We start from the raw sequence: 24,903 nt of genomic DNA on the forward strand, positions 1-24,903 counted from the left end.
GTACCTGTATGTCATGGGTCGGGAACACCTTGCCACCCATGACGTACAGGTATGTCATAGGTCGGGAAGGGGTTAATAGAGATTTCAACATTCAACTTTTAATGTTAGGGGTTGTGAATCCCTCTTGTGTATTCATGCTGTTGCCTGCTCCTGTATGTGTCATATAGCAACTACATGGTTTAGTGATGCTGCTGAGCCTAGGACATTACCTAGTAGCACTAGGTACCATACATCTTCAATTGAAATTTCAAAATTCATCTTTTATTATTAGAGATTGTGAGGCCCTATTGTCTTTTCATCTGCTGCCAACTCCAGGCTGTGCCATTCAGACACTCTATGGTCTCCTCATGCTTCAGCCAACTCCAGGCTGTGCCATTCAGGCAATATATGGTTTACTGATGCTGCTGGGCCTGGGTCTGAGAATAAAAATGCTGTTATGGTAGCATTAGCTATCCAAAATCTTCAATTTAAAATTCAGAATTCATCTTATAATCTTAGGGATTGTGTGTCCTGGCTGTGCCATTCAGACACTATATGGTCTCCTCATGCTGCAAACACCTCCACACTGTGTCATTCAGCCACTATATGGTCTCCTCATGCTTCAGCCTCATCCAAGCTGTGTCATCCAGCCACCATATTGTCTCCTCATGCTGCCACCACCTCCATGCAGTGTCATTCAGCTACTATATGGTCTCCTCAAGCTGCCAACACCTCCACACTGAGTCATTCAGCCACTATATGGCCTCCTCATGCTGCCAACACCTCCATGCTGTGTCATTCAGCCACTATATGGTTTCCTCATGCTGCCAACACCTCCACACTGTGTCATTCAGCCACTATATGGTCTCCTCATGCTTCAGCCTCATCCAAGCTGTGCCATTCAGCCACTATATGGTCTCCTCATGCTGCCAACACCTTCACGCTGTGTCATTCAGCCACTATATGGTCTCCTCATAGTGATTCCACCTCCAAGCTCTGTCATTGTGCCGCTCTGCCACAGTGATTCTAAAAGCGGTTATCTTCATGTTATTCTGAATAACAGTATTATTCAGCGAATCGGCCAAATCAAATTTTTGAAAAGTTTGCTCATCTCTATATATAACCATATACAATATATTTGTTACGCCGAGCGCTCCGGGTCCCTGCTCCTCCCCGGAGCGCTCGTGGCGTTCTCCTCTATGCAGCTCCCCGGTCGGGCCTGCTGACCGGGAGCGCTGCACTGACATTCATGATGGGGATGCGATTCGCATAGCGGGACGCGCCCGCTCGCGAATCGCATCCCAAGCCACTTACCCGTCCCGGTCCCCGGCTATCATGTTCTGGCGCGCGCGGCTCCGCTCTCTAGGGCGCGCGCGCGCAAGCTCTCTGAGATTTAAAGGGCCAGTGCACCAATGATTGGTGCCTGGCCCAATCAGCCTAATTAGCTTCCACCTGCTCCCTGGCTATATTACCTCACTTCCCCTGCACTTCCTTGCCGGATCTTGTTGCCTTAGTGCCTTGAGAAAGCTTCTACTGTGTTTACCATTACTGTGTTCCTGACCTCCTGCTATTACTATTGACTACGAACCTTGCCGCCTGCCCCGACCTTCTGCTAGGTCTGACCTTGCTTCCGCCTAGTCCTTCTGTCCCACGCCTTCTCAGCAGTAAGCGAGGTTGAGCCGTTGCCGGTGGATACGACCTGGTTGCTATCGCCGCAGCAAGACCATCCCGCTTTGCGGCGGGCTCTGGTGAAAACCAGTAGCAACCCTAGAACCGGTCCACCGACACAGTCCACGCCAATCCCTCGCTGACGCAGAGGATCCACATCCAGCTAGCCGAATCATAACAATATTCATTTTTTTCCTTCAGTATTACCTTTTTTATTTGTGTTTTCTCCTCTTCATTGTATCGTGCATGTTTACCATTAGTTTCATTATGTCATTTTCTTTCAAAGTAACAAGATATATATTAAGTGCATTTGTAACTTCCTTCTTTCCCTCCATTTATTTAATTTGTTTCTATTTGAACTATCCTTTAGAAGCCATAACAATCACATTCTGGGCAAATAACTTAAAGTGCAGGTTCACACCAAATGTGCTGCGAAACATATGCTACAGACATGTGGAAATAAATTTCATTAAGTACATATACCCACCACTAACTTTCATTGAAAAAAATGTTTACCATGACATATATGTATATTACTTTATTTATAAATTTATATTGAAAATTTCAGTTCGCTATGTTTTTCTGCAAAAAATCTCTGGTAATAAGTATGCTAAAGGGACACTTACATGGCACACAATTGGATAATAATATATGGGCACATTAGCCATATATATTGCAGGATTGCTCAAATACTATGGAAACCAGGCTTTAACTTTCCATGTTTAAAATAATAAATATGCTTCCTTTTCTAAATTCTACCAATATTGCTTTACTACAAGTTGATTTTCAGATATTTTTATGTTCTCCGTCTTTTCTTTCTATAAGGTGTTATGTTTTCATAGCTTGGACTGCACCAAAAAAAATGCATGAAAAAACCTGTGGTAACATACCCAAATATATGTGTGTACAAGTTACAGAATCTTGACATTTCAAATTTAAGAAATGATTATTGCTGTTTTTATAAATTCTAAGTATTTAAAATTGTTTTAGTAAACACAAGTGTTAACTATGAAAAAGGACAGTAAAAAATATATGCTATATTTGGCTTATTAAAGGGAAATCTGTAAGCTTTTCATGCTGCTTGAGCCATGAGTCAACGGAGCAATCCCCACGAGCTTCTTCCAACCCCACTGGCCTTAATTGGTAGATCTCCAGCAGGCCGGGATGAAACTATCGAGGATGGCCCCAATGACTTGTGGTTCAGGCAGCATGAAAGTGATGATAGTTTTTCTTTAATATATTATCATATTTATTAACTAAATCAAGTATATGGCTTTGAGACCTCAGTCCAACACCAGAAAAAAAGGAACACAATAAAAAAAAGGAACAAAAACTTTATTTGTGAAAAGAATAAAATAACATAAAGTAAAAATGAAACATACCAACATAATCTATTTACAAAATAAAACACAAAATCACCACTAGTGGTGAAAATAAATACAGCAGATTAAATGGTAATGTACACAGGTACCAAAGTAAAGTATTTTTTTAATCGTGTTAAACTTTATAAGTATGTCTCTGTGTTGATCCAGAGAATTCTGTTTCAGGTTGAATGACATAAAAATAAATATAATTATACTTTTCATTTGATTCACATAGTATTTACACAAAATCTAAATTTTTATTTAACCCAAATTGTATTCTTATTCAATATGAAAAAAATTTAATTATGAACTGAGAGATGAGCAAAATATTTGAAAAAGGAGTTAAAGTGTTTTGTTAGCTCAAAGGACTCAATTACCATAGAATATAGAAAATTGTAGATTCCCGTGACACGGATTGATCGTGCAGAAATCCATGTGCTTGCCACCAAAACAACCATATTTTGATGAATGGAACCAATTTTTTGTTGCAGAGATTTATGTAACAAAATCTGTTATGTTAATTCACCCTAAAACTAATGAAATGTTAAATATATTTTATTATTTATTTTATATCTTTTTTTCCTAATAAAAAAATATATAACAATTGTATTCAATTTTTTTGCAAACCTTTGTAGCCATGGTATGGAACATTTGCTCATCTCTTTCATAATATATAAATATGTTTGTCTATGTGTACCTTACCAGGACAGAAGTTTTTTCTTTTCTTTTGTCTTTAACCTACAAGTGAAATGTTTGCATACTATACATAAAGTACTTCTGACATAAGCAGCTTTTAATTATAAATACTTGTACTTTAGATTTGATAACTATCTACCGATGCAGTCGCTAACATAACTGTTCATGGGGAAAGGTGATCATTTTTGGTTTTTAAAACCATGATCGATCATCAGCATGGCAGATAACATTTATGTATGGAAAAATGTAAAAAATATCAGTGTATCACAAGGCTTTTTTTTCTGCAGAAAATTAAATATATGCCTTTAAAAAGTAACACCTACTCATAAATGAGGTATACTGCATATTTCTTTATTTATAAAACTTAAAGCAAACATGACTTGCAGGTTGTGGAAACTAATGCATTACTACATAAAAATTTATAAACAGATGCCATCTTAAGACAATTTCTGATATATGCAAACCTTGATCTCAGCTAGAACAGTGGTGGGTAAGTGGTGGCCCAAGGAGCATTTACAGCCCTGAATCCCTTCTTCCATCTGTACCCAGCTTGATGCATGTCCCATGTTTCTTGTTTACCATGGAAAGATGGCCATATATGAACAGGCACTCTCTATAGTCAAGGTGAAATGCAAAAACAGCTAGTCTGTAGCCCTTATAGACCATAATATAGTATGCCTGCACATGGATGGTCACTTTTAGTCTTTTACACTGGCTAAGGGCTGTTTTTGATTGGCCAACTTGCATCAGTGTATGAGCACTGATCTGGTTAACCTTTACAGAGCCTTGATCTGTTGTGCGGCCAGGTCCCACAAGGCATGGCTGGAATATTCGGGTGGCCCTTTAAAATCAGGGGACATGGGGCCGATTTTATTGACTGCACAATAGATGCGATAAGCTGGATGGCTATATTGAACACTGAATGATCACTAGGTGACTATAGTGAATGAGCAATTCTAGGAAAGCTCATTCACTTGATAATCGCCCCATGTAAAAGAGCCTTAAAAGGGTTATCCAGGAACAGAAAAACAGAGCTATTGTTTCCCACAAACAACACCACACCTGTCCTCAGGTTGTGTAAGGTATTACAACTTGGCTCCATTCGTGCTGTTTTTGGAAGAAACTAGCCTTATTTTCCTAATCCTGAATAACTACTTTAAAAGCCACAGTCTGAATGGGAGGCCTCAGATGGAGTCAAGGCTACACATGTGACACCCATAATATGGTAGGCTGATCACCACTGAACTACAACCTTTTCATTTCCTTATAAGACAATTTTTTGACAACCTTTAAAATTCTTGAGTCTCTCATAAAAAGTAAAGTTATTAATATAGATAGTTATCATTTTAAACATCATGGTTCTAAAATAACTTAGCAGGACAGATATGATTTTTGTATAAAGATTTTGTAATACTTAGACATATTTATGTCCATTTCAGAGTAAATTATGGAGTTTGGGTCACTAGATCGCATGCAACTTGTACATAGTCATATTGTGCGGTATATGAATAGTTATAAAAATGCAGGTAACCAATGCATTACTAATAAATAACTATTATTTATTGGGTCATAATGATGTGAATTTCCATTGATGTTGACCATAGCTAGCCTTTATTGTGAACAAATACAAACAGCAAACCCATAGCCAAAAGATACATTCTTGGCAGAACACATTAAAATGTCTGGACTAACTAGACGTTCGCTGATGATAGTTACACAACAGCTTTGTCTTTGTTTAGCAAACCCAAATTTAAATCCCATTTTTGAAATTCTAAGTAAATTCAGAGAGGGGTGGCCTCTGTTTAGTACTCTCATTCATTAGCAAGTGGCCACAAAGACTGTCACTGACTCTAGGGGACCTGTAATGCATATTCATTACATCCTCTTATTACAAATTTCTTTCAATAAGAACTGCTAAATGTTCCATTTCACATGTGGTTGCATTGCAAGGAATTTAGATGCTCAGTGCCAGGTTTATATGCAGATTACAGTTGATAGCTTACCAGGGGACCATTCCAAAAAAAAGAAAAAATTGAACAGTAATTTTATTCAATTTTACATGTACTTCCCGCTGTCAATAATAAATAAGTATAAATGAAACAATATATAATTGTCCTAGAATAGTCAAATCTTTATTTTTTATTTTTTGTTAGCGTTAAGTTAAAGAAGGTTCTTGTTGTGCACATACTGTATAAACCAATGTAAGGAGAGGGCTCTGGTCACATTTCTCTCTGTAACCTCAAATGACTTGCAAGATGTCACAAAAAAGGGTACAAAATGTAAAGGCTATCATGAAAATGTCAAGTCATGCAGAAAGAGTCATCGTGAAAACAGTAGATCCAAAATGAAGGCTTTTCAGGTTAAAGGTATAGGTGTAAGTGCTGGTAGATCAATCCTGTGAAGTTCTCGGTTCTATAAAAAAAGAAGTTGTATCTGTACTTGCTGCTGTCAGCAGGAGCTTGATGTCCCAAGGTAGGTAAAATCTTCAGACTGAGTGTAAGAATTGGGGCAATATAATCCAAGGAGCCTTGTGATTTTAGGGAGTGGCCACAATTTAAGACACTAAGAAAGTGTTCTCCACCTACAGAAAGTGGGCTGGCTGCAAGTTCTCCTCTTGAGTGTGGAAAATACGTTGCTACACATAGAAAAAAAGTAAGAAGGAATGACATTGTTATTCCTGCCATCATGAATATGAGAATTAAGACCTAATCTAAGACTGTGTTCACACGTTCAGTATTTTTATTGCAATTATTAAATACAAAGCCAGAAATGGATCTGAAAAAAGGAAATGTCTTGGTCTTTTATATGTGTCCTCCATTCCTGATCTGTTCCTGGCTTTATTTTCAATAATTCCAATTAAAAACCTAAACATGTGAACACAGCCAAAAAAAACAAATGACATGTTGTGATTGTGCATAATTACAAAGTGACATCATTGAAGTACTTTAGCCAGATGACATCACATTTTTTTCCCACTTTAGTACATTTATTGGTTCAAGGCAAAAAAAAAAAAACACTGCTGCATCAGACATAATGTTACACAGTATGTTAACAGTATCTAGAAATACAAATTGTGTACAAAAGTTATGGACAACAGATCTCAACAAAATGACAAAATAACATTACGTGGATACCTCACAATGCCTGGGAAAAGAAAGTCTATCACTCATCAGGTTTTTAGTCAGACGAGATTCTGACACATTGAAGGGGCAAGAGAGCAAGGATTTTGGGGAAGAATGAACTTCCACTGCAATTTTCAGTGTGATATAAAACTTTAAGAATTCTAATAAAGTGCCATAGGTGTTACACCTTTACATCTATTATAGTGAAATTAGTATGTGCTTAGAGTTCCCACTGTGGGGAAAGTCCTCAAGCTTGTGAGAACTAAAATAGGGAGTTCACAGCACTCATTCATAATCTCTTAACTTTTCTATAGTATATAACAACCTTATTTAAGGCAACTTCATGAAAATATTTTAGTATTTTTTTTGTTGGCTCAGTTACATCCCGCTACAAAATCAGTGATCACTACACTTTCAAAGTGCAAGAGAAGATAAAATAACATCAAGTGTATTTCAGTGACACCTCTCCAAAGACCATCTTAATGAGATCCCTACTCCCTTGTCCAGACCAGATTTTGTCTAATGGGTTTCAGTCTACCATACATTATGCATAGTGCCTATTTTCTATCAGAAGACAATCCCCATAGAAGACCACTTTTGAATACATTTAGGTGGTCTTCTCAAAGTGGTTTAACTGTATATAATAAAGTCATTGTGACATATGTTGCCCAACATGTTTCTCCTTACTCCTACTATAGGCAGTCATTTGTAACTGAAAGGAATATTAGTCACTAGTGGTGTAGCTACGGCACAAGAGGTTGAAGTAGACCCGGGCCTCTCTAGGCTTCACTGCTATGTAAAGGCCCACATTACACATTTGTCTGCTGAACTTGCCGACCATCTAATGTGTATAAGGACCTGCATACTCTCCCCCTATAGATAATGTAGGGAAAGAGAAAGATTGTGCATTCTTTATTCCATCTGTCCAATCCCTTTATTCTTGTGGATATATCTGCGGCCAGATGAGTTTAGTAGTGGCATATTCAACCCCCCCCCCCCCCCCCAGCTTGGCCTAGCTAAGCATTTATGCAAAGATTGGGAAAGATAGTTGATTTTTAAAGAGAACCTGTCACCAAATTAAACTTTTAATATATTGTTCCTCATGCCATTATAAGACACTTTGCTATTTACTTGCTGTTAAAATTTTCAACCTTTATATATTTTTTATGTGATTGAAAAAACAACCACTAGGTGGCTCTGTTCTGTTTCCTGCCTCAAGTCAAACAGTTAGTTTGGAAGTGCCTGCGGGGCATGGCGGGGCATGGCGAGGCACAGCTCTCGTAAGCTTCAGTGACATTGTGCTTGCTGGGAGCGACCACTTTCTCCTGCTGGGAGCTCACACAATGTGAGCAAGGGTAAAGGTATGATACGCAGCTTTTTAAAAAAATGTTAAGGGCAAGAGGGGTGTTTGGAGTAGTTAGGGAATATAATCGGAGTTAGTTCAGAAAATATGGTTTGATGACAGGTACTCTTTAATTTATGAATAGTTGGCATAGGTAAGCGTTTATTCGAGGATTGGGAAAGATAGTTAATGGCCAAACAGACTATCTAAGAGGACAGGAGTAATACAAATTGTGCCCTGGTTGAGATTTTGCACCAGGGCCCAGGACCATCAAGCTATGCCCACATTGATATTAAGTGATTTATTAATGCAAAAAATGCTACAGTAACAGCGGAGTTAATAAATATGTATCCAAACATATCTTACAGAACAAAAACAAACATTTATTTCCATTCACATTTCACATAGATCTTTAGTTCATTTGAAGACAAAAAGGTACAGTGACATGTTAACCTACATATAGATTAATCTAATGTAATCATACAAAATGTATGGTCAGTATCGAATCAGGTATATCGTATGAACGACTAAACACTTCATAATCTTGTTTCTCTATCTGAACCTACTGTGTTTACCTGGTTCTGTTTCGTTCAGATATGTTAGAAAATATATCACACCTTAAGAACTGTACATATAGACTTTTGCAATAAAAGCCTTAAAGGGGTACTCCGCCCCTAGACATCTTATCCCCTATCCAAAGATAGGGGATAAGATGTCTGATCGCAGGTGTCCCACTGCTGGGGACCCCCACAATCTCTCCTGCAGCCCCCCGAGTCATCAGCTCTCCGGAGCTTGGTTTGCTCCATGGCTGATGACTCACAATACAGGGACCGGCGGTTTGTGACATCATGACTCCGCCCCTAATTACATCATGCCCCGCCCCCTTAATATAAGTCTTTGGGAGGGGGCGTAACTGTTACCACGCCCCCTCCCATAGACTTGCATTAAGGGGGTGTGGCATGACATAATAAGGGGGCGGAGCCATGCCAGCATGAATCACTGGCCCGTCATCAGCCACGGAGCAAACATAGCTCCGGAGAGTTGATGACTCAGGGTGCTGCAGGAGAGATCGCAGGGGTCCACAGCAGCGGGACCCCTGCGATCAGATAACTTATCCCTTATCCTTGGATAGGGGATAAGATGTATAGGGGCGGAGTACCCCTTTAAAGGGGTTCTCCTCTAAAAAAACATTTGTTTTTTCAATCAACTGGTGCCAGAAAGAGATTTGTAAATTACTTCAATTTAAAAAAAACAGTACCTACCAGTACTTATCAGCTGCTGTATGCTCCAGAGGAAGTTCTTTCCTTCTGGAATTTCTTTTCTGTCAGTTCTCTCTGTTGACACATCTGTCCATGTCAGGAACTGTCCAGAGTAGGAGCAAATCCCCATAGCAAACCTCTCCTGCTCTTGACAGTTCCTGACATGGACAGAGGTGTCAGCAGAGAGCACTGTGGTCAGACAAGAAAGGAAATTCAAAAAGAAAAGGACTTCCTGTGGAGCATTTAGCAGCTGATAAGTACTGGAAGGATTAAGATTTTTAAATAGAAGTAATTTACAAATCTGTTTAACTTTCTGGAAACAGTTAATTTAAAAACAAATGTTTTCCAGGGGAGTACCCCTTTAAACCATATATTAAGAAATAGCAATGTATATAAGTAAATTGTTAATATATATATATATATATATATATATATATATATATATAAATAAAAAAAAAAAAAAAAAAAAATATATATATATATATATATATATATATATATATTAATCAAATTACTCTTAAATTCCTTGCTTTTGTCCCCTAACATCATTAACATTAGATGAAGTCTAAGTAGATCATTGAAATATTTTAAAGGCATACTCTAGGCCAGTGGTCTCCAAACTATGGCCCTCCAGATGTTGCAAAACTACAACTCTTAGCATGCCCGGACAGCCGTTGGCTGTCCGGGCATGCTAAGAGTTATAGTTTTGCAGCATCTTGAGGGCCACAGTTTAGAGAACACTAATCTAGAAAAAAGTAGGTTACTGTATTATACCTGGTGCAGGGCCCAAGTGTGGGGCATGACACAGGGAGGGATTCTGTCTTTGGTATTTTTTTTTTTTTTTTTTTAAACCCTGTGTAATGTCCTGCCTATTGGGCCCTAAATTAGAACATTTTCTGAAGTATTCCTTTAAATAGGAAAAAATAGACAAGGTCAGGTAAAAGGTTACCTTCAAATCTGTGCTGTACAAGAGATAGTTAAAGAGCAGAGCATCTAGTGATTTGTTTGCCATGTGACTACTAGCCAGAATATGTATGTAACCTTAATATTTAATTTTAATTTATAAAGGAAATGTACAGTTTTTTTTCTAGGAATAAATAAAAAAAATAAAAATAATAATAATTAAACAGTTTATTTTGAATAGTGGTAACTTTGTACCAGTTGTCATTTTTTGGCCAGTTCCAAGTTCAAAGCAGAAACTTTATGACAAATCTTGGGGTAAAATCGTTGCCCGTTACCTGTTGGACAAAGGCTGATTTGGGATTAGATTCTGGGTGTGTTTGAATGTCGTCGTCACTGTCCAGCGGTTCCTCTTTCACCTTCACGGGCGTTAGGTGGTCAGTTCTAAGATCAGTACTGCTGTGACTTCTTATGTTTCCAGTGGAGGAAAGCCTTTCTTCTTGCATTGTATAATCGCTGTGATGTTCTTCTTCAGATTCCTCCAGCTGGCTTCCGGGTTGGCGTAGTTGTTCGATAGATTTGGAAAGCATCTTTATAAACAAAAATGAAAAGGAGATTATAAACATAATTTAAGTAAAAAAAAAAAAAAAGTATTTCCTATGGGTTGCCATGAGGAACAGATTTTATAATACCTATTTTTAGAACACACTCAATATAAAACAACTAACCATTTCTATATGCGCCAAAGACACCACCTACATTTACCAGTTACATAGCACATTTAAAAGGGTACTCCGGTGGAGAACATTATTTTTTTAAATCAACTGGTGCCAGAAAGTTAAACAGGTTTGTAAAGTACATCCATCTATTAAAAAAAAAATCTTAATCCTTCCAGTACTTATCAGCTGCTGTATAATACAGAGAAAGTTTTTTTTCTTTTTGAATTTATTTTCTGCCTCTCCACTGTGCTCTTAGCTGACACCTCTGTCCATGTCAGGAACTGTCCAGAGCAGGCTAGGTTTTCTATGGGGAATTGTTCCTGCTCTGGACAGTTCCTGACATGGACAGAGGTGGCAGCAGAGTTCACCATGGACAGAGAGAAAATAAATTCAAAAAGAAAAAAACTTTCTCTGGAGCATACAGCAGCTGATACGTACTGGAAGGATTAAGATTTTTAAATAGAAGTAATTTACAAATCTGTTTAACTTTCTGGCACCATTTAAAAAAAAAATTCCACTGGAGTACCCCTTTAAGTGTAGGTAGATTTTTTTTAGTTTTTTTATTTATGAAGAGTGGAAAAGCTATGGATGTTGTGCTTGACAACAGTAGTGAGTATGTACAGTATTGAGATAAAACAACACATCTGGTCATTGTTCGTTTTTGAAGCTGAAAACCCAGTAGCACACCACCAACTGGATGATTGGCCACTACATCTTTACTTTTCAAACAGCTGTCCTTCTCCACTTGGTAGCATGAACATAATTTTAAGTCATAAATTTATATGAGGGAAATACAAATAAAGCAATACCCTAATGTGTTACATAGTTACAGACTATCTAGAGTCTATCAAGTTCAACCTATAACCCTACTGTGTCCCCACTGTGTTGACCCAGAGGAAGGCAAAAAACCCTTATGAGGCTGATGCCAATTGCCCCATACAAAGCAAAAATTCCTTCCAGACTCCAAATATGGCAATCAGAATAAATTCTTGAATCAACGTTCAATCCCTTTTAAAGGGGTATTCTGGCCAAAGACATCTTATCCCCTATCCTTTGGATAGGGGATAAGATGTCTTTGGCCAGAATACCCCTTTAAATCTAATATCCAAATCTAATATCCAAAAATGCATCTAGGCCTCATTAGAACTCTTTTATTGTGTTCAACATGAACATTTCTTCTGGCACCTAGAAAACAAATGTTTGTAGGAAGCCTTATAGCCCACTTCCGGGGGTTGTTCCACCACTAAGACTTATCATCAGAATAGGGGATAATTGTACAATTGTGGGGGTCCAACTATTGGGGCCCCCTATGTGTTCAAAAATGGGTTCCCGAGTCTCCTGCTGAAACAGAACGGTGGACACATGCAGGCAACCACCATTTTGTTGTTGTTTATTAATGCAGCTGCTATCTCCAGAAGCTCTCATAGACAGTAAATAGAATGGCAGTGCACATGTGTGTCCACTGCGCTCATTCAATGGCAGTCTAGACCTGTTCTTCAGATTGCAGAGGGTCCCAGCAGATAGGCTTGCGATTATACATTTTTCCAATTTGTTGGATAATGGATAAGTCTCAATGGTGGGACAAGACCTTTTAGGTTTTCCTGGTGGTCCTGCTCTTTACTGTATCTGTAGAACAACCTGTCTTGACGGACATAGGCAAATTCACTAAATGGCAGCATATATTTGTGCATCCACAATGAAGGTAAATCCAGAGCATATATTTGTGCATCCACTAAGTAGGTTAAATTCAGTCAGTGAATCTAGATAAGTTATATTACCCATGATTTATTTACTTATAGAATAAACTTTTAATGTGAATCACCGACTCTAGTTCACATTATACAGTTCTTTACAAATATAGGTGGAGATGCATCAAGACCTGTGCAGAGGAAAAGTTGACCAGTTGCCCATAGCAACCAAGCGATCTGATTGGTTGCTATGGGCAACTGGTCAACTTTTCCTCTGCACAGGTCTTGATGAATCTCCCCCATAATGTTGTTGGAAAGTATCTTATTATAAGAAGTGGGAATAAAGATAGAATATAAATACAGGAGGGAAGACTGTAATCTAAAAAGTAAAACTTCATACTTGATCTGGAATGTCACCACTGCATGGGTTTGTTCCTTAACCACTTAGCGACCCAGGGCATGCAGGTACGCCCTCACTCCCTGGTACTTAAGGACCCAGGGCGTATCTTTATGCCCGTGGGAATTTCGGTCATTTAGAAGGCATCCCGTGACAATGCCCAGGGAGGTCCTGAGACCTCCCCCATGTCGGCGATTCCGGGCCATACGGGTCTCCGGTGACCAGGAAAATAAGGGGGATTTGGGCTGTCCAAGACACCCACAATCTCCCTGAAGGGATAGGAATGAGGTGGCAGGGGTGCCACACCTCCTATCCCTGCTATTGGTCGGTCAGAAGCGACCAACCAATAGCAGATTGGGGGCGGGGGGGGGGGGTTAAAGTTCGGTTCCCCCATTCTGCCCACCCACAGTAGTCCGGGCAGAACCGGGGAACTGTCCTGTTACCGGCGTCGGAGGTCACATACCATCGGCGGTGGTGATCGGCGGAAGCGTGCGGCGATGACCTGCGGCTGGCTCCCTGGTGCAGACTACGGAAGCCGTTGAGATGCCTAGCAACATCTGGAGGCCTACAGTTTGGAAACCACTATACTGTGGTCTCTAAACTGTAGCCCCCCAGATGTTGCAAACTACAACTCCCAGCATGCCCAGACAGCTGTTTGCTGTTTGGGCATGCTGGAATTTGTAGTCTTGCAACAGCTGGAGGGTTAAAGTTTGGAGATCACTGTGCAGTGGTCTCTAAACTGTGGACCTCTAGATCTTGCAAAACTACAATTCCCAGCATGCCCACACAAAAGTTTGGTGTCTGAGCATGCTGGGATTTGTAGTTTTGCAACATATGGAGAGCCACAGTTTGGAGATCACTGTGTGGTGGTTTCTAAACCGTGGCCCTCTAAATCTTGCAAAACTACAACTCCCATCATGCACAAACAGCAGACGGCTGTCTTGCCATGCTGGGAGTTGTAGTTGCGTACCTCCATCTGTTGTATAACTACATCTCCCAGCATGCCCTTCGGCGATCAGTACATGCTGGGAGTTGTAGTTTTGCAACAGCTGGAGGCACACTTGTTGGAAAATACTGAGTTAGATAACAGAACTTAACTGAAGGTTTTCCAACCAGTGTGCCTCCAGCTGTTGCAAAAGTACAACTCCCATCATGCATGGTCTGTCAGTGCATGTTGGGAATTGTAGTTTTGCAACAGCTGGAGGTCCCTCCCCCCCCCCATGTGAATGTACACGGGCGGGTTTACAGTGAGTTTCCTGCATCAAGTTTGAGCTGCGGCAAATTTTCCGCCGCTGCGCAAACTCCTAACGCCTAAAAACGCTACACTACACTAACACAAAATAAAGGGTAAAACACTACATATACACCGCCTTACACTGTCCCCCCCATAAAAATGAAAAACGTATCGTATGGCAGTGGTTCCAAAACGGAGCCTAAACAACAACTCCCAGCATTTTCGGACAGCCACTGATTGTCCAGTCATGCTGGGAGATTAGCAACAGCTGGAGGCACCCTGTTTGGGAATCACTGGCATAGAATACTCCTATGTCCACCCTTATGCAATCCCTCTAATTTTGGAGCTCTGTCGTATTTCAAGGAAACAGTTTAGGGCCACATATGGGGTATTTCTGTACTCAGGAGAAATTGCATTACAAATTTTAGGGGCTTTTTCTCCTTTTATCCCTTATGCAAAGGAAAAGCTGGGGTCTACACCAGCCTGTTAGTGTAAAAAAATAAAAACATTTATACTAACATGCTGGTGTTGCCCCATACTTTTTATTTTCACAAGAGGTAAAAGGAAAAAGGACCCCCAAAATTTATAATGCAATTTCTCCTGAGTACGGAAATACCCCATATGTGGGCGTAAAATGCTCTGCGGGCGCATAACAAGGTTTAGGAGTGAGAGCGCACTATGTACATTTGAGGTCTAAATTGGTGATTTACAGAGGGGTGGCTGATTTTACAGCGGTTATGACATAAATGCAAAAAAATAAATACCCACATGTGACCCCATTTTGGAAACTACACCCCTCACGGAACGTAACAAGGGTTATAGTGAGTCTTAACACCCCACAGGTGTTTGACAAATTTTCGTTAAAGTTGGATGGGAAAATGAAAAAAAACATATTTTTTAACTAAAATGCTGGTGTTACCCTAAATTTTTCATTTTCACAAGGGAAAATAGGGAAAAAAAGCCCCCCAAAATTTGTAACCCCATTTCTTTTGAGTAAGAACATACCCCATATGTGGATGTAAAGTGCTCTGCGGGCAAACTACAATGCTCAGAAGAGAGGGAGCGCCATTGGGCGTTTGGAGAGAAAATTTGTCTGGAATTGAAGGCCACGTGTGTTTACAAAGCCCCCATAGTGCCAGAACAATGGACCCCCCCCCCACATGTGACCCCATTTTAGAAACTGCACCACTCACAGAATGTAATAAGGGGTACGGTGAGCATTTACAGCCCACAGGTGTCTGACAGATTTTTGGAACAGTGGTCCATGAAAATGAAAAATTTTATTTTTCATTTGCTCAGCCCAAAAAGCCAAATGTGACTCCTTCTCTCCCGAGTAGGGACTTCACTGCGGCCGGTGATTGGCTGAGTGCAGTATGACTCACCGACCACCGGCAAGCAGGAAGAGGATCGCGGCGGAGACCGGAGTGGGTTACCGAAGGCACTGGGGGAGCGAAGGAAGGTATGTATCTATTTATTTTCTTACTGCCGGCAGTATGGAGGAAAATTTATCTATTCTGGAGTTCTCCTTTATGGTAAAAATGAGCTGGGTCCTTAAGGGGTTAAAGGGGTACTCCGGTGGGCATTTTCTTTTTTTAAATCAACTGGTGGCAGAAAGTTAAACAGATTAGTAAATTACTTCTATTTAAAAATGTTAATCCTTCCAGTACTTATCAGCTGCTGTATGCTAAAGAGGAAGTTCTTTTCTTTTTTAATTTCTTTTCACTCTGACCACAGTGCTCTATGCTGACACCTCTGTCCACGTCAGGAACTGTCCAGAGCAGGATAGGTTTGCTATGGGGTGGGGGTGGGGGAGTGTCAGCAGAGAGCACTGTGGTCAGACAGAAAATTACTTCCTCTTTAGTATATAGCAGCTGATAAGTACTGGAAGGATTAAGATTTTTAAATAAAAGTAACTTACAAATCTGTTTAACTTTCTGGCACCAGTTGATTTAAAAAAGTACCCCCTTTAATTCTCACTCATACAGTTGATTCCCTGATCTCTATACAGTCCGCTTGTCTATATAGTGAGCTGCATGGCCAATCTTGTAAATAAAATACATTGCAAGGATACTTTAGTTTTAGCTGAAGTAATGGCAGCTCTATGTGTGCAGTGAAAGAGTTAACACTAGAGTCTCTGGAACCTGTAACAAGGGGGAAAAAAGTTTTAATAGGAAACAGCTATGCCAAGGGTTATCTGCTCAATTCTCACATAGCAGTCTTTGAAGTTAGTATTACAGTGCAGAACAGACGGTACTTAAGTGTGTGGTTTGTGAGTGGACTGTGTTTTCCTTTTGACGTCTAAAAATGAGTAGAGGATAATAAATATGTAAATAAATAAATAAAGCTAAACCAAAATATTGTTATCTAAGAGATATATTGGGCTTTATACTACCAATAGTTTTTTAGTTAAAAAAAAAGCTCTCTTTTGGAAATGTTAGAAAACTAATACACAAGCACAACAATAGTGACTGCCAAGGGCCACAGGGGGCCCAACAGCCATTCTTCTAAATAAAAGGATAAGACTGCACTGTGACTTTATTGTTTATCATCTCTGCCCTGGAACACAAATTTGTATATAATTTCTAAAGGGTTGTTCCCACATATTAAAGTTATGCATGGTCAGCTTCTTTCATTACGGGGAACATTTCTCTTCTGTTCTAGTGATTTGCGGGGTCCCAGCAGTTAGACCCCCACCAACAACCTAAGTATCACCCTTGTGTTGTTTTATTCCTGTTCTGTCTCATATATACTATTCTTTTATGTATTATCACTTTGGTTATACAGTTACATAACTGTAAGATACATTTTTGTGCATTTACAAATCTGGATTTATTATACTTCTGCCATAACACCAATGTGTTCATTTCCCCATAGAGTAATATACAGTGGTCCCTCAACATACGATGGGAATCCGTTCCAAATGGACCATCTTTTGTTGAAACCATCGTATGTTGAGGGATCCGTGCAATGTGTAGTATAGGACAGTGGTCTACAACCTGCGGACCTCCAGATGTTTCAAAACTACAACACCCAGCATGCCCGGACAGCCATTGGCTGTCCGGGCATGCTGGGTGTTGTAGTTTTGCAACATCTCAAGGTCCGCAGGTTGAAGACCACTGTTAGAGGAAGTTGTACTCACCTGTCCCTGCCGCTCCGGACCGTCACCGCTGCCCTGGATGTCGCCTTCCATCACTGTCGCCGCGACCCGAGGTGTCCCCGACGCTCCGGCAAGGCCTCTGCTTCCCCGGTTCATCCTCGCTTTCCGTCGCTGCTCTCCGTTGCCGCCATCACGTCGCTACGCACGCTGCTCCTATTGGATGACAGGACGGCGTGCGCAGCGACGTGATGACGATGATGGAGAGCGCCGACGATGCAGGGGATCCCGAAGAGGACGCGCCGGAGCCCCGAGGACAGGTAAGTGATCGTCAGCGGACCACACGGGGCACCGTAAACATCATGTTTATCATTCCCATGATGTGAGATTACTGTGTTCATTGTCAAGGTTTTGTAACACAACAACAGCATTATTTAGGGGCTTATGTATATGGGATGCAGAACTGGTGTCAATGGCGTCTCTCGAGATCCGTTGGTGTCCATTATGCAGCAGACCATCCTTCTCTGTTCAGTCCTCCTGAACAGAATCTGTGACAGAGGCCCCAAACAGAACTTCAACACAGATGTGAACCAAGCCTTCAGATTTATGATTCTCATATAGAAGTGAGTTCCAGTCCATATTGGAGAAACAAAGCTGCTCAGTAAGGCTGGGTTCACACCACGTTTTGTTAAATACGGTTCCCGTATACGGCTGGGAGGAAGGGGGCGGGGCTTAATCACGGCGCCCGCACTCAGCCGTATTCGGGAACCGTATTTAATGCATGTCTATGAGCCGACCGGAGTGAGCAGCCTCCGGTCGGCTTTGTTTTCGGCCTTATGCGGTTTCCCGACCGCAGGCAAAAACGTGGTCGACTGCGTTTTTGCCTACGGTCAGGAAACCGCATACGGCCAAAAACGAAGCTGACCAGAGGCTGCGGTTCACTCCGGTCGGCTCATAGACATGCATTAAATACGGTTCCCGAATATGGCTGAGTGCGGGCGCCGTAATTAAGCCCCGCCCCCTCCTCCCAACCATATACGGGAACCGTATTTAACGAAACGTGGTGTGAACCCAGCCTAAGAAGGAAAGCAGGCCATTGTTTAGCCTCACCCATCTAATGCGGGAGAGTGAAAAACAGTTATAATAATGTGATAGTAGTGTTTCCTTGAAGTGTATCTTTCTGATGGTTCAGACCCTGACCAGTTTCTAAAACAAGCAGGGAGAAAATGCATCTGAGTACTTCTCCCAACGCTCGTTGTCTATGGATCTAAACAGTCCAATAGACTTGTATGAGGCTGTGTTCACAGTTTGGAAATTCCACGTGAAATTCTGTGGCGGAATTCCGCAAAATTTCCAGCCCACTCTCTACAATGGAGATTCCATTGACCCATTCACACTGCAGAAGACCTGTCTTAAAATTTTGCAGAATTGCGGGCGGAATTCCATTGAACTCATTGAATTTTGGTAGAATTCTGTGTTTTAAACACACAGAAATTAAGCCAGAATTCTTTAAATTATGCAAAAATTCTGCTGCAAGCTTAGCAGAATGGAATTTGAGCAGAATTGCAGATCTTCCACTATGTGAACATAGCCTTATGATACAGTCCCTGTCACGTAGGACTTTTCTCAGCTCTATCTAGTGTTCTGTCCGGGTCTGAACACACAGACCCTATCTGCTCCAAAATTTTGAAATCTCTCTTGGAAATATCAAAAGCTTTTTTTTTTTTCTTTACAGGCAGGGGTCAAGTCCTGGGAAAAAAAAGCGTGGGAACTCACCCTAGATGTCCACCCACACAAAATATCCAAGATGTCCTGCAGGATCCCTGCTAATAGGAACAGTATTCCTGTTTTGGAAAAAGTGCAGGAACTCCATTCCCATGCATTTCTTCAGGACTTGAGCCCTGTTTACAGGTATTATTGCAACAGAATAGTTGGAGGTTCGAAGAAGATCAGATATTGTTGTAGTTCCGACCATAAACAATGCCGACAAGCAATCTGGCAGTGTTATTCCCATCTGTGTGTCGCAATATTACCTGTAAAGGTGCCTTATGAATAAACACTAAGGTGACTGAAGCATAAAGTGACTGCTGGGATTTTCTACTTTTTCTACATTGTGATTTGTCCACGAGCAGCACCAAGGACAAGTGCCAACTTTTATTACTTTCCTATGGTAGTATGAACCATAAATTTGGCTTGGCATTTCTTTGCACCTCTGTCCCCATTAGAGGGGTAAACCCAATCCCAAAGGATAGGAGATAACATGTCTAATCCCGGGGGTTCGGCCGCTGGGGACCCCCGTGATCTCTGCCGCGGCACCCCAGTCATCCGGTACACGGAGCAAACTCTGTGCAGTGCCGGATGGCTGGCGAACACAGCCGCCATGCCCTCTCCATTCATGTCTACAGGAGGAGGCATTAAAGCTGTGTACTAGCCGTCACGACCCCTCCCATAGACATGAATGGAGGGGGGCATGGCGTGATGTCACGATCACAGAAGCCCCAGGCTTCCGTAACACTGAAGTTCTGGCCCTGAGATTGCAGGGGGGTCCCCGTGGCAGGACTCCCTGCGATCAGACATGTTATCCCCTATCCAATAACATGTATAGGGGTAAACCCCTTTAATGTGGTTCCTACAGAGACTCAGGCTTGTACTATCCAATAAGATAAATAGATAGGCTTTTGCTGGAGCCCTGATTCCTGTTGGCCTTTTGCCGTACACCCTTATTTGATGCTGCATTCAGCACCATTGCCAAATAATGGTATTATAATTAAAGGGGTACTCCGGCGCGTAGACATCTTATCCCCTATCCAAAGGATAGGGGATAAGATGCCTGATCGCGGGGGTCCCGCCGCTGGGGATCCCCGTGATCTTGCACACCACACCCCGTTTATAATCAGTCCCCGAAGCGTGTTCGCTCCGGGTCTGATTACTGTAGATCACGGGGCCGGAGCGTTGTGAGGTCAAGGCTCCGCCCCGTGTGACGTCTCCGCCCCCCTCAATGCAAACCTATAGGAGGGGGCGTGAACATGCTCCGAGGACTGATTATAAACAGGGTGCGGCGTGCAAGATCACGGGGTCCCCAGCGGCAGGACCCCCGCGATCAGGCATCTTATCCCCTATCCTTTGGATAGGAGATGAGATGTCTAAGCGTCGGAGTACCCATTTAAAGACATGGCTGTTACTTATCAGAATAAAAAAAGTTTTAGAAAAGTTTACTCACTGGGCTACAACAAAAAGCAGTTTCCTACACATAAATAAATCTGATCTGACAAGAATCTGCCTTCCATATATAAAATATAAAAGCCCAGTTCAGATTCCCAAACATTAATATTTAAAAAAGTCAGGCAAACTATTCCGTCCACACTATAGAAAGTCACAATTTGCATTGCAGGCACGGTTTTCAAGGTGCTTTACATAGAATAGATCCTATAGGTAAAATATCCAGTGTCTACATACTCCCTGCAGTGTCAAAATCCTGGGTGACACATAGTGTTGAGCGCGAATATTCGAAATGCAAATTTTTACTGCGAATATCGGCACGTCGCAATTTCGCAAATATTTAGAATATAGTGATATATATTGGTAATGACGAATATTTTTTTCCATGCGAATATTTATGCGAATATTAATGCGAATATCTGCACTTCCAGACTGGACACTGATTCCTCCCTTCTTTTAGGTCAAAGATATAATTGTGTATCCGCACTATGCAAATTTCATTGTGAATATTTGCATGAAAAAAAAAAAGAGAACAAACATAGCAAATATGCCAATTTCGCGAACATAGAGCGAATATTCGTCCAAATATTCGTGAAATATCGCAAATTCGAATATGGCCCCTGCCGCTCATCACTAGTGACTAGTGACAATTGCAGAATGCGAAATAAAGATGATTATCTAAAGATTATTTTCCTAACTTTCATAAAATTCTCAGGAATTCTTACTTGTACATTTCACTCTGATTGTCCAAATGCATTTTGATCCTGTTAATTGCTATGCTCCTCTTCTGCTCAGAGTAGGCCAGTGTTCTTTTTAACCAGTGTGCCTCCAGCTGTTGCAAAACTACAACTCCCAGCATGCCCGGACAGCCAAAGGCTGTCCGGGCATGCTGGGAGTTGTAGTTTTGCAACAGCTGGAGGCACACTGGTTGGGAAACATTGGTCAAGACTATAAGTGGATAGAAAACCTTAGCCTAAAATATTGTAAAAAAAAACATTTATAAGAAAACAACAGACTATAGTCACTGAACATCTACTCTGTTTAGAAAGCCATATAAGCTAAAAACTCTATAGATAAAAAAATTAAATGATATATATATATATATATATATATATATATATGTGTGTGTGTGTGTGTTTGTGTCAGTGTGTGACTATTTTACATTATATATATATATATATATATATATATATATATATATATATATGCATAGCACATATAAATACATATATATATATATATATATATATATTGTAATATATATTGTAATATATTCACACACTGACACACACACACACACACATATATATATATATATATATATATATATATATATACATATATATATACATATATATATATATGCATTTATACCTACTGCAAGCAGAGCAATGCATTTTTATCAGGCGCCATCTAGTGGTGGAAACACTTCCGGCTCCTGTCAAACCTTCCATGCACATTGTTCATAGGAGGAGTTTCAAAGTTAAAACTTTTGTTGAAGTATATACGTTTTCTGGTTATTATTTGTAGCTGGATATTAACTTACACAGAATCCAGATTGAAATGTGGACTACTGAGTACTGCCCCTTTACCATTTAGCCCCAGTTATTATGATATTTTTTAACTAGGTGGAACCTTTGCATGTAGAAATCAGATATTCATTATTTTTTCATGTCCTGTTGTGGTAAATTTGATTACCGTATTTTTCGCCATATAAGACGCACTTTTTCTTCCCCAAAACTAGGGGGGGGGAGTTGGTGCGTCTTATAAGGCGAATACACACCTATCGCGGCGGTCCCTGCGGCCATCAACGGCCGGGACCCACGGCTAATACAGGACATCACCGATTGCGGTGATGCCCTGTATTAACCTTTCAGACGCGGCGATCAAAGCTGACCGCCGCGTCTGAAGCGAAAGTGACACTAACCCGGCTGTTCAGTCGGGCTGTTCGGGACCGCCGCGGTGAAATCGCGGAGTCCCGAACAGCTTTCAGGACACCGGGAGGGACCTTACCTGCCTCCTCGGTGTCTGCTCCATGCCGGGATCCCATGCATGGCCGGCGCTCTCCTTCGACATCATCACGTCGTCGCGTACGCTGTCCCGTCATCCAATAGGAGCGGCGTGCATAGCGACGTGATGACGGCGACGTGATGATGGCGACGGAGAGCGTGGATCCCGGGGAAGAAGACGCCCGGAGCGTCGGGGACACCACGGGGACGCGGCGACAGCGATGGAGCGACATCCCGGGCAGCGGTGACGGGTCCGGAGCGGCGGGGACACGTGAGTATTACCTCCTATCCAGTGATCTTCAACCTGCGGACCTCCAGATGTTGCAAAACTACAACTCCCAGCATGCCAGTTGGGGGCAGAATATTTTTTTTTTCTAGATTTTGCACCTTTAAAATTGGGTGCGTCTTATATGCCGGTGTGTCCTATAGGGCGAAAAATATGATAAGTTGGCTTGTACCCTGCTCAATGTTAGTGCCCATGGACCCCAATAAACTGCACTGCTATTTTGTTATCGTGCCACTGGACTGGCTACTGCTGAAAAAATGCAAAAATATATGGACACTTTTTAAGAAAAATTTGAACTTTTGACATATCTTTAGAGACCCGTCGAAAGTTCTTATTGATCAGGTTCTGGGTGTTCAGACCCTACCAATCAGTAGATACAGTACGCATGGCTGGGAGAAGTGCATGACTGATCGCTACACTCCCCAGCTAACTGCCTTATCAGTCTAGCTGCAGGAGTTGGTCCCCTTTACAACTCTATGGAGCCTGTCTCATGCAGTAAAGCTGAGATTGCAGCGAGTTGGGGAGTGAAACACTCAGCTGAGCACTTCTCTTGGCTGTATCTGTATCTGAGATGAAGACCAATCAACACTTTTGACATGTCTTTAGGAAATGGGAAAAGTTATTTAACCCCTTAAGGACCCGTTTTTTTTTCCGTTTTTCCATTTTTGTTTTTTTCCTCCTTACCTTACCTTATTTTTTGCGTCTCCAATTCTACTTAGCAATTACGTCAGTCATTTTACCCAAAAATATACAGTTAAAAACGGAAAAAAAATAATTGTGAGATAAAATAGAAAAAAAAAAAAAACACCATTATGTAAATGTTGGGGGCTCCCGTTTCTACATAGTACATTTTTCGGTAAACATGACACCTTCTCTTTATTCTGTAGGTCCGTATGATTAAAATGATACCCTACTTATATAGGTTTCATTTTGTCGTACTTACGGAAAAAATCATAACTGCATGCAGGAAAATGTATACGTTTAAAAATGTCATCTTCTGACCCCTATAACTTTTTATTTTTCCGCGTATTGGGCGGTATGAGGACTCATTTTTTGCGTCTTGATCAGAAGATTTTAGCGGTACCATTTTTGCATTGATAGGACTTATTGATTATTGATTTTTTTGCGCGTAATTCTGACATTTCCGCACGCTGCGATACCACACATGTTTATTTTTATTAACACAGTTTTATTTTTATTTTTTTTATGGGAAAATGGGGTTGATTCAAACTTTTATTAGGGAAGGTGTTAAATGATCATAATTCACTTTTTTTTTTTTTGCAGTGTTATAGCTCCCATATGGGGCTATAACACTGCACACACTGATCTTTTACATTGTTCAATGGTTTCTCATAGGAAACCACTGATCAATGATTCTGCCGCTTGACTGCTCATGCCTGGATCTCAGGCACTGAGCAGTCATTCGGTGATCGGACAGCGTGGAGGCAAGTAGGGACCCTCCGGCTGTCCTGTAAGCGATTTAATCGTGGCGATCCTGAACAGCTCCCTGACCTAACCGGCATTAGTTTACTTTCACTTTAGACGCGGCATTCAACATCTAAAGGGTTAATATCGTGCGGCAACTTGATCAGTGTCGCGCGCTATTAGCCACAGGTCCTGGCCGTGGCTAATCAGTGTCGCGCGCTATTAGCCACAGGTCCTAGCCCAACCCGCTATGACGCGGAGCCACACCGTGGCCCCGCATTATAGAACGGGACTGGACTCATGACGTACCGGTATGTCAGGGGTCCTTAAGAGGTTACAGGTACACTTTAAATTGAGGGATGGCCAGCTATCTAAGGTGTATGGTGGCCTCATGACTAAGAAAGAGAAGGATCGGGCATGTTGGATTTCAACATGTCTGTGATCATTTTTTATTACATCTTGATCACTGTGTCTGTACCCAGTTCCTTATATCAATGCATTA

General features: G+C 41.2%; 1 protein-coding gene across 17 annotated transcripts in view; it reads right to left on the reverse strand.

The window, feature by feature from the left end:
* Nucleotides 1-2,972: 2,972 nt before the first annotated feature.
* HDAC9 (histone deacetylase 9) overlaps nt 2,973-24,903 on the reverse strand; it is a 656,589-nt gene continuing 634,658 nt past the window's right edge. For 15 of the 17 annotated variants that reach the window (XM_056519737.1, XM_056519738.1, XM_056519739.1 and 12 more), the window contains 2 exons: nt 10,669-10,920; nt 2,973-6,342 (listed from right to left, as the gene is read on the reverse strand). In XM_056519737.1, coding sequence (XP_056375712.1) covers nt 6,289-6,342; nt 10,669-10,920 — 306 coding nt within the window. In that variant the 3' untranslated portion in view covers nt 2,973-6,288. Of the gene's footprint in view, nt 6,343-10,136; nt 10,921-24,903 lie in introns of those variants that run through there. The other 2 variants (XM_056519736.1, XM_056519744.1) reach the window with 2 other exon arrangements.

Source organism: Hyla sarda, chromosome 5 (genome assembly GCF_029499605.1).
Source record: "Hyla sarda isolate aHylSar1 chromosome 5, aHylSar1.hap1, whole genome shotgun sequence".
In the NCBI taxonomy this organism is placed as follows: Eukaryota; Metazoa; Chordata; class Amphibia; order Anura; family Hylidae; genus Hyla; species Hyla sarda.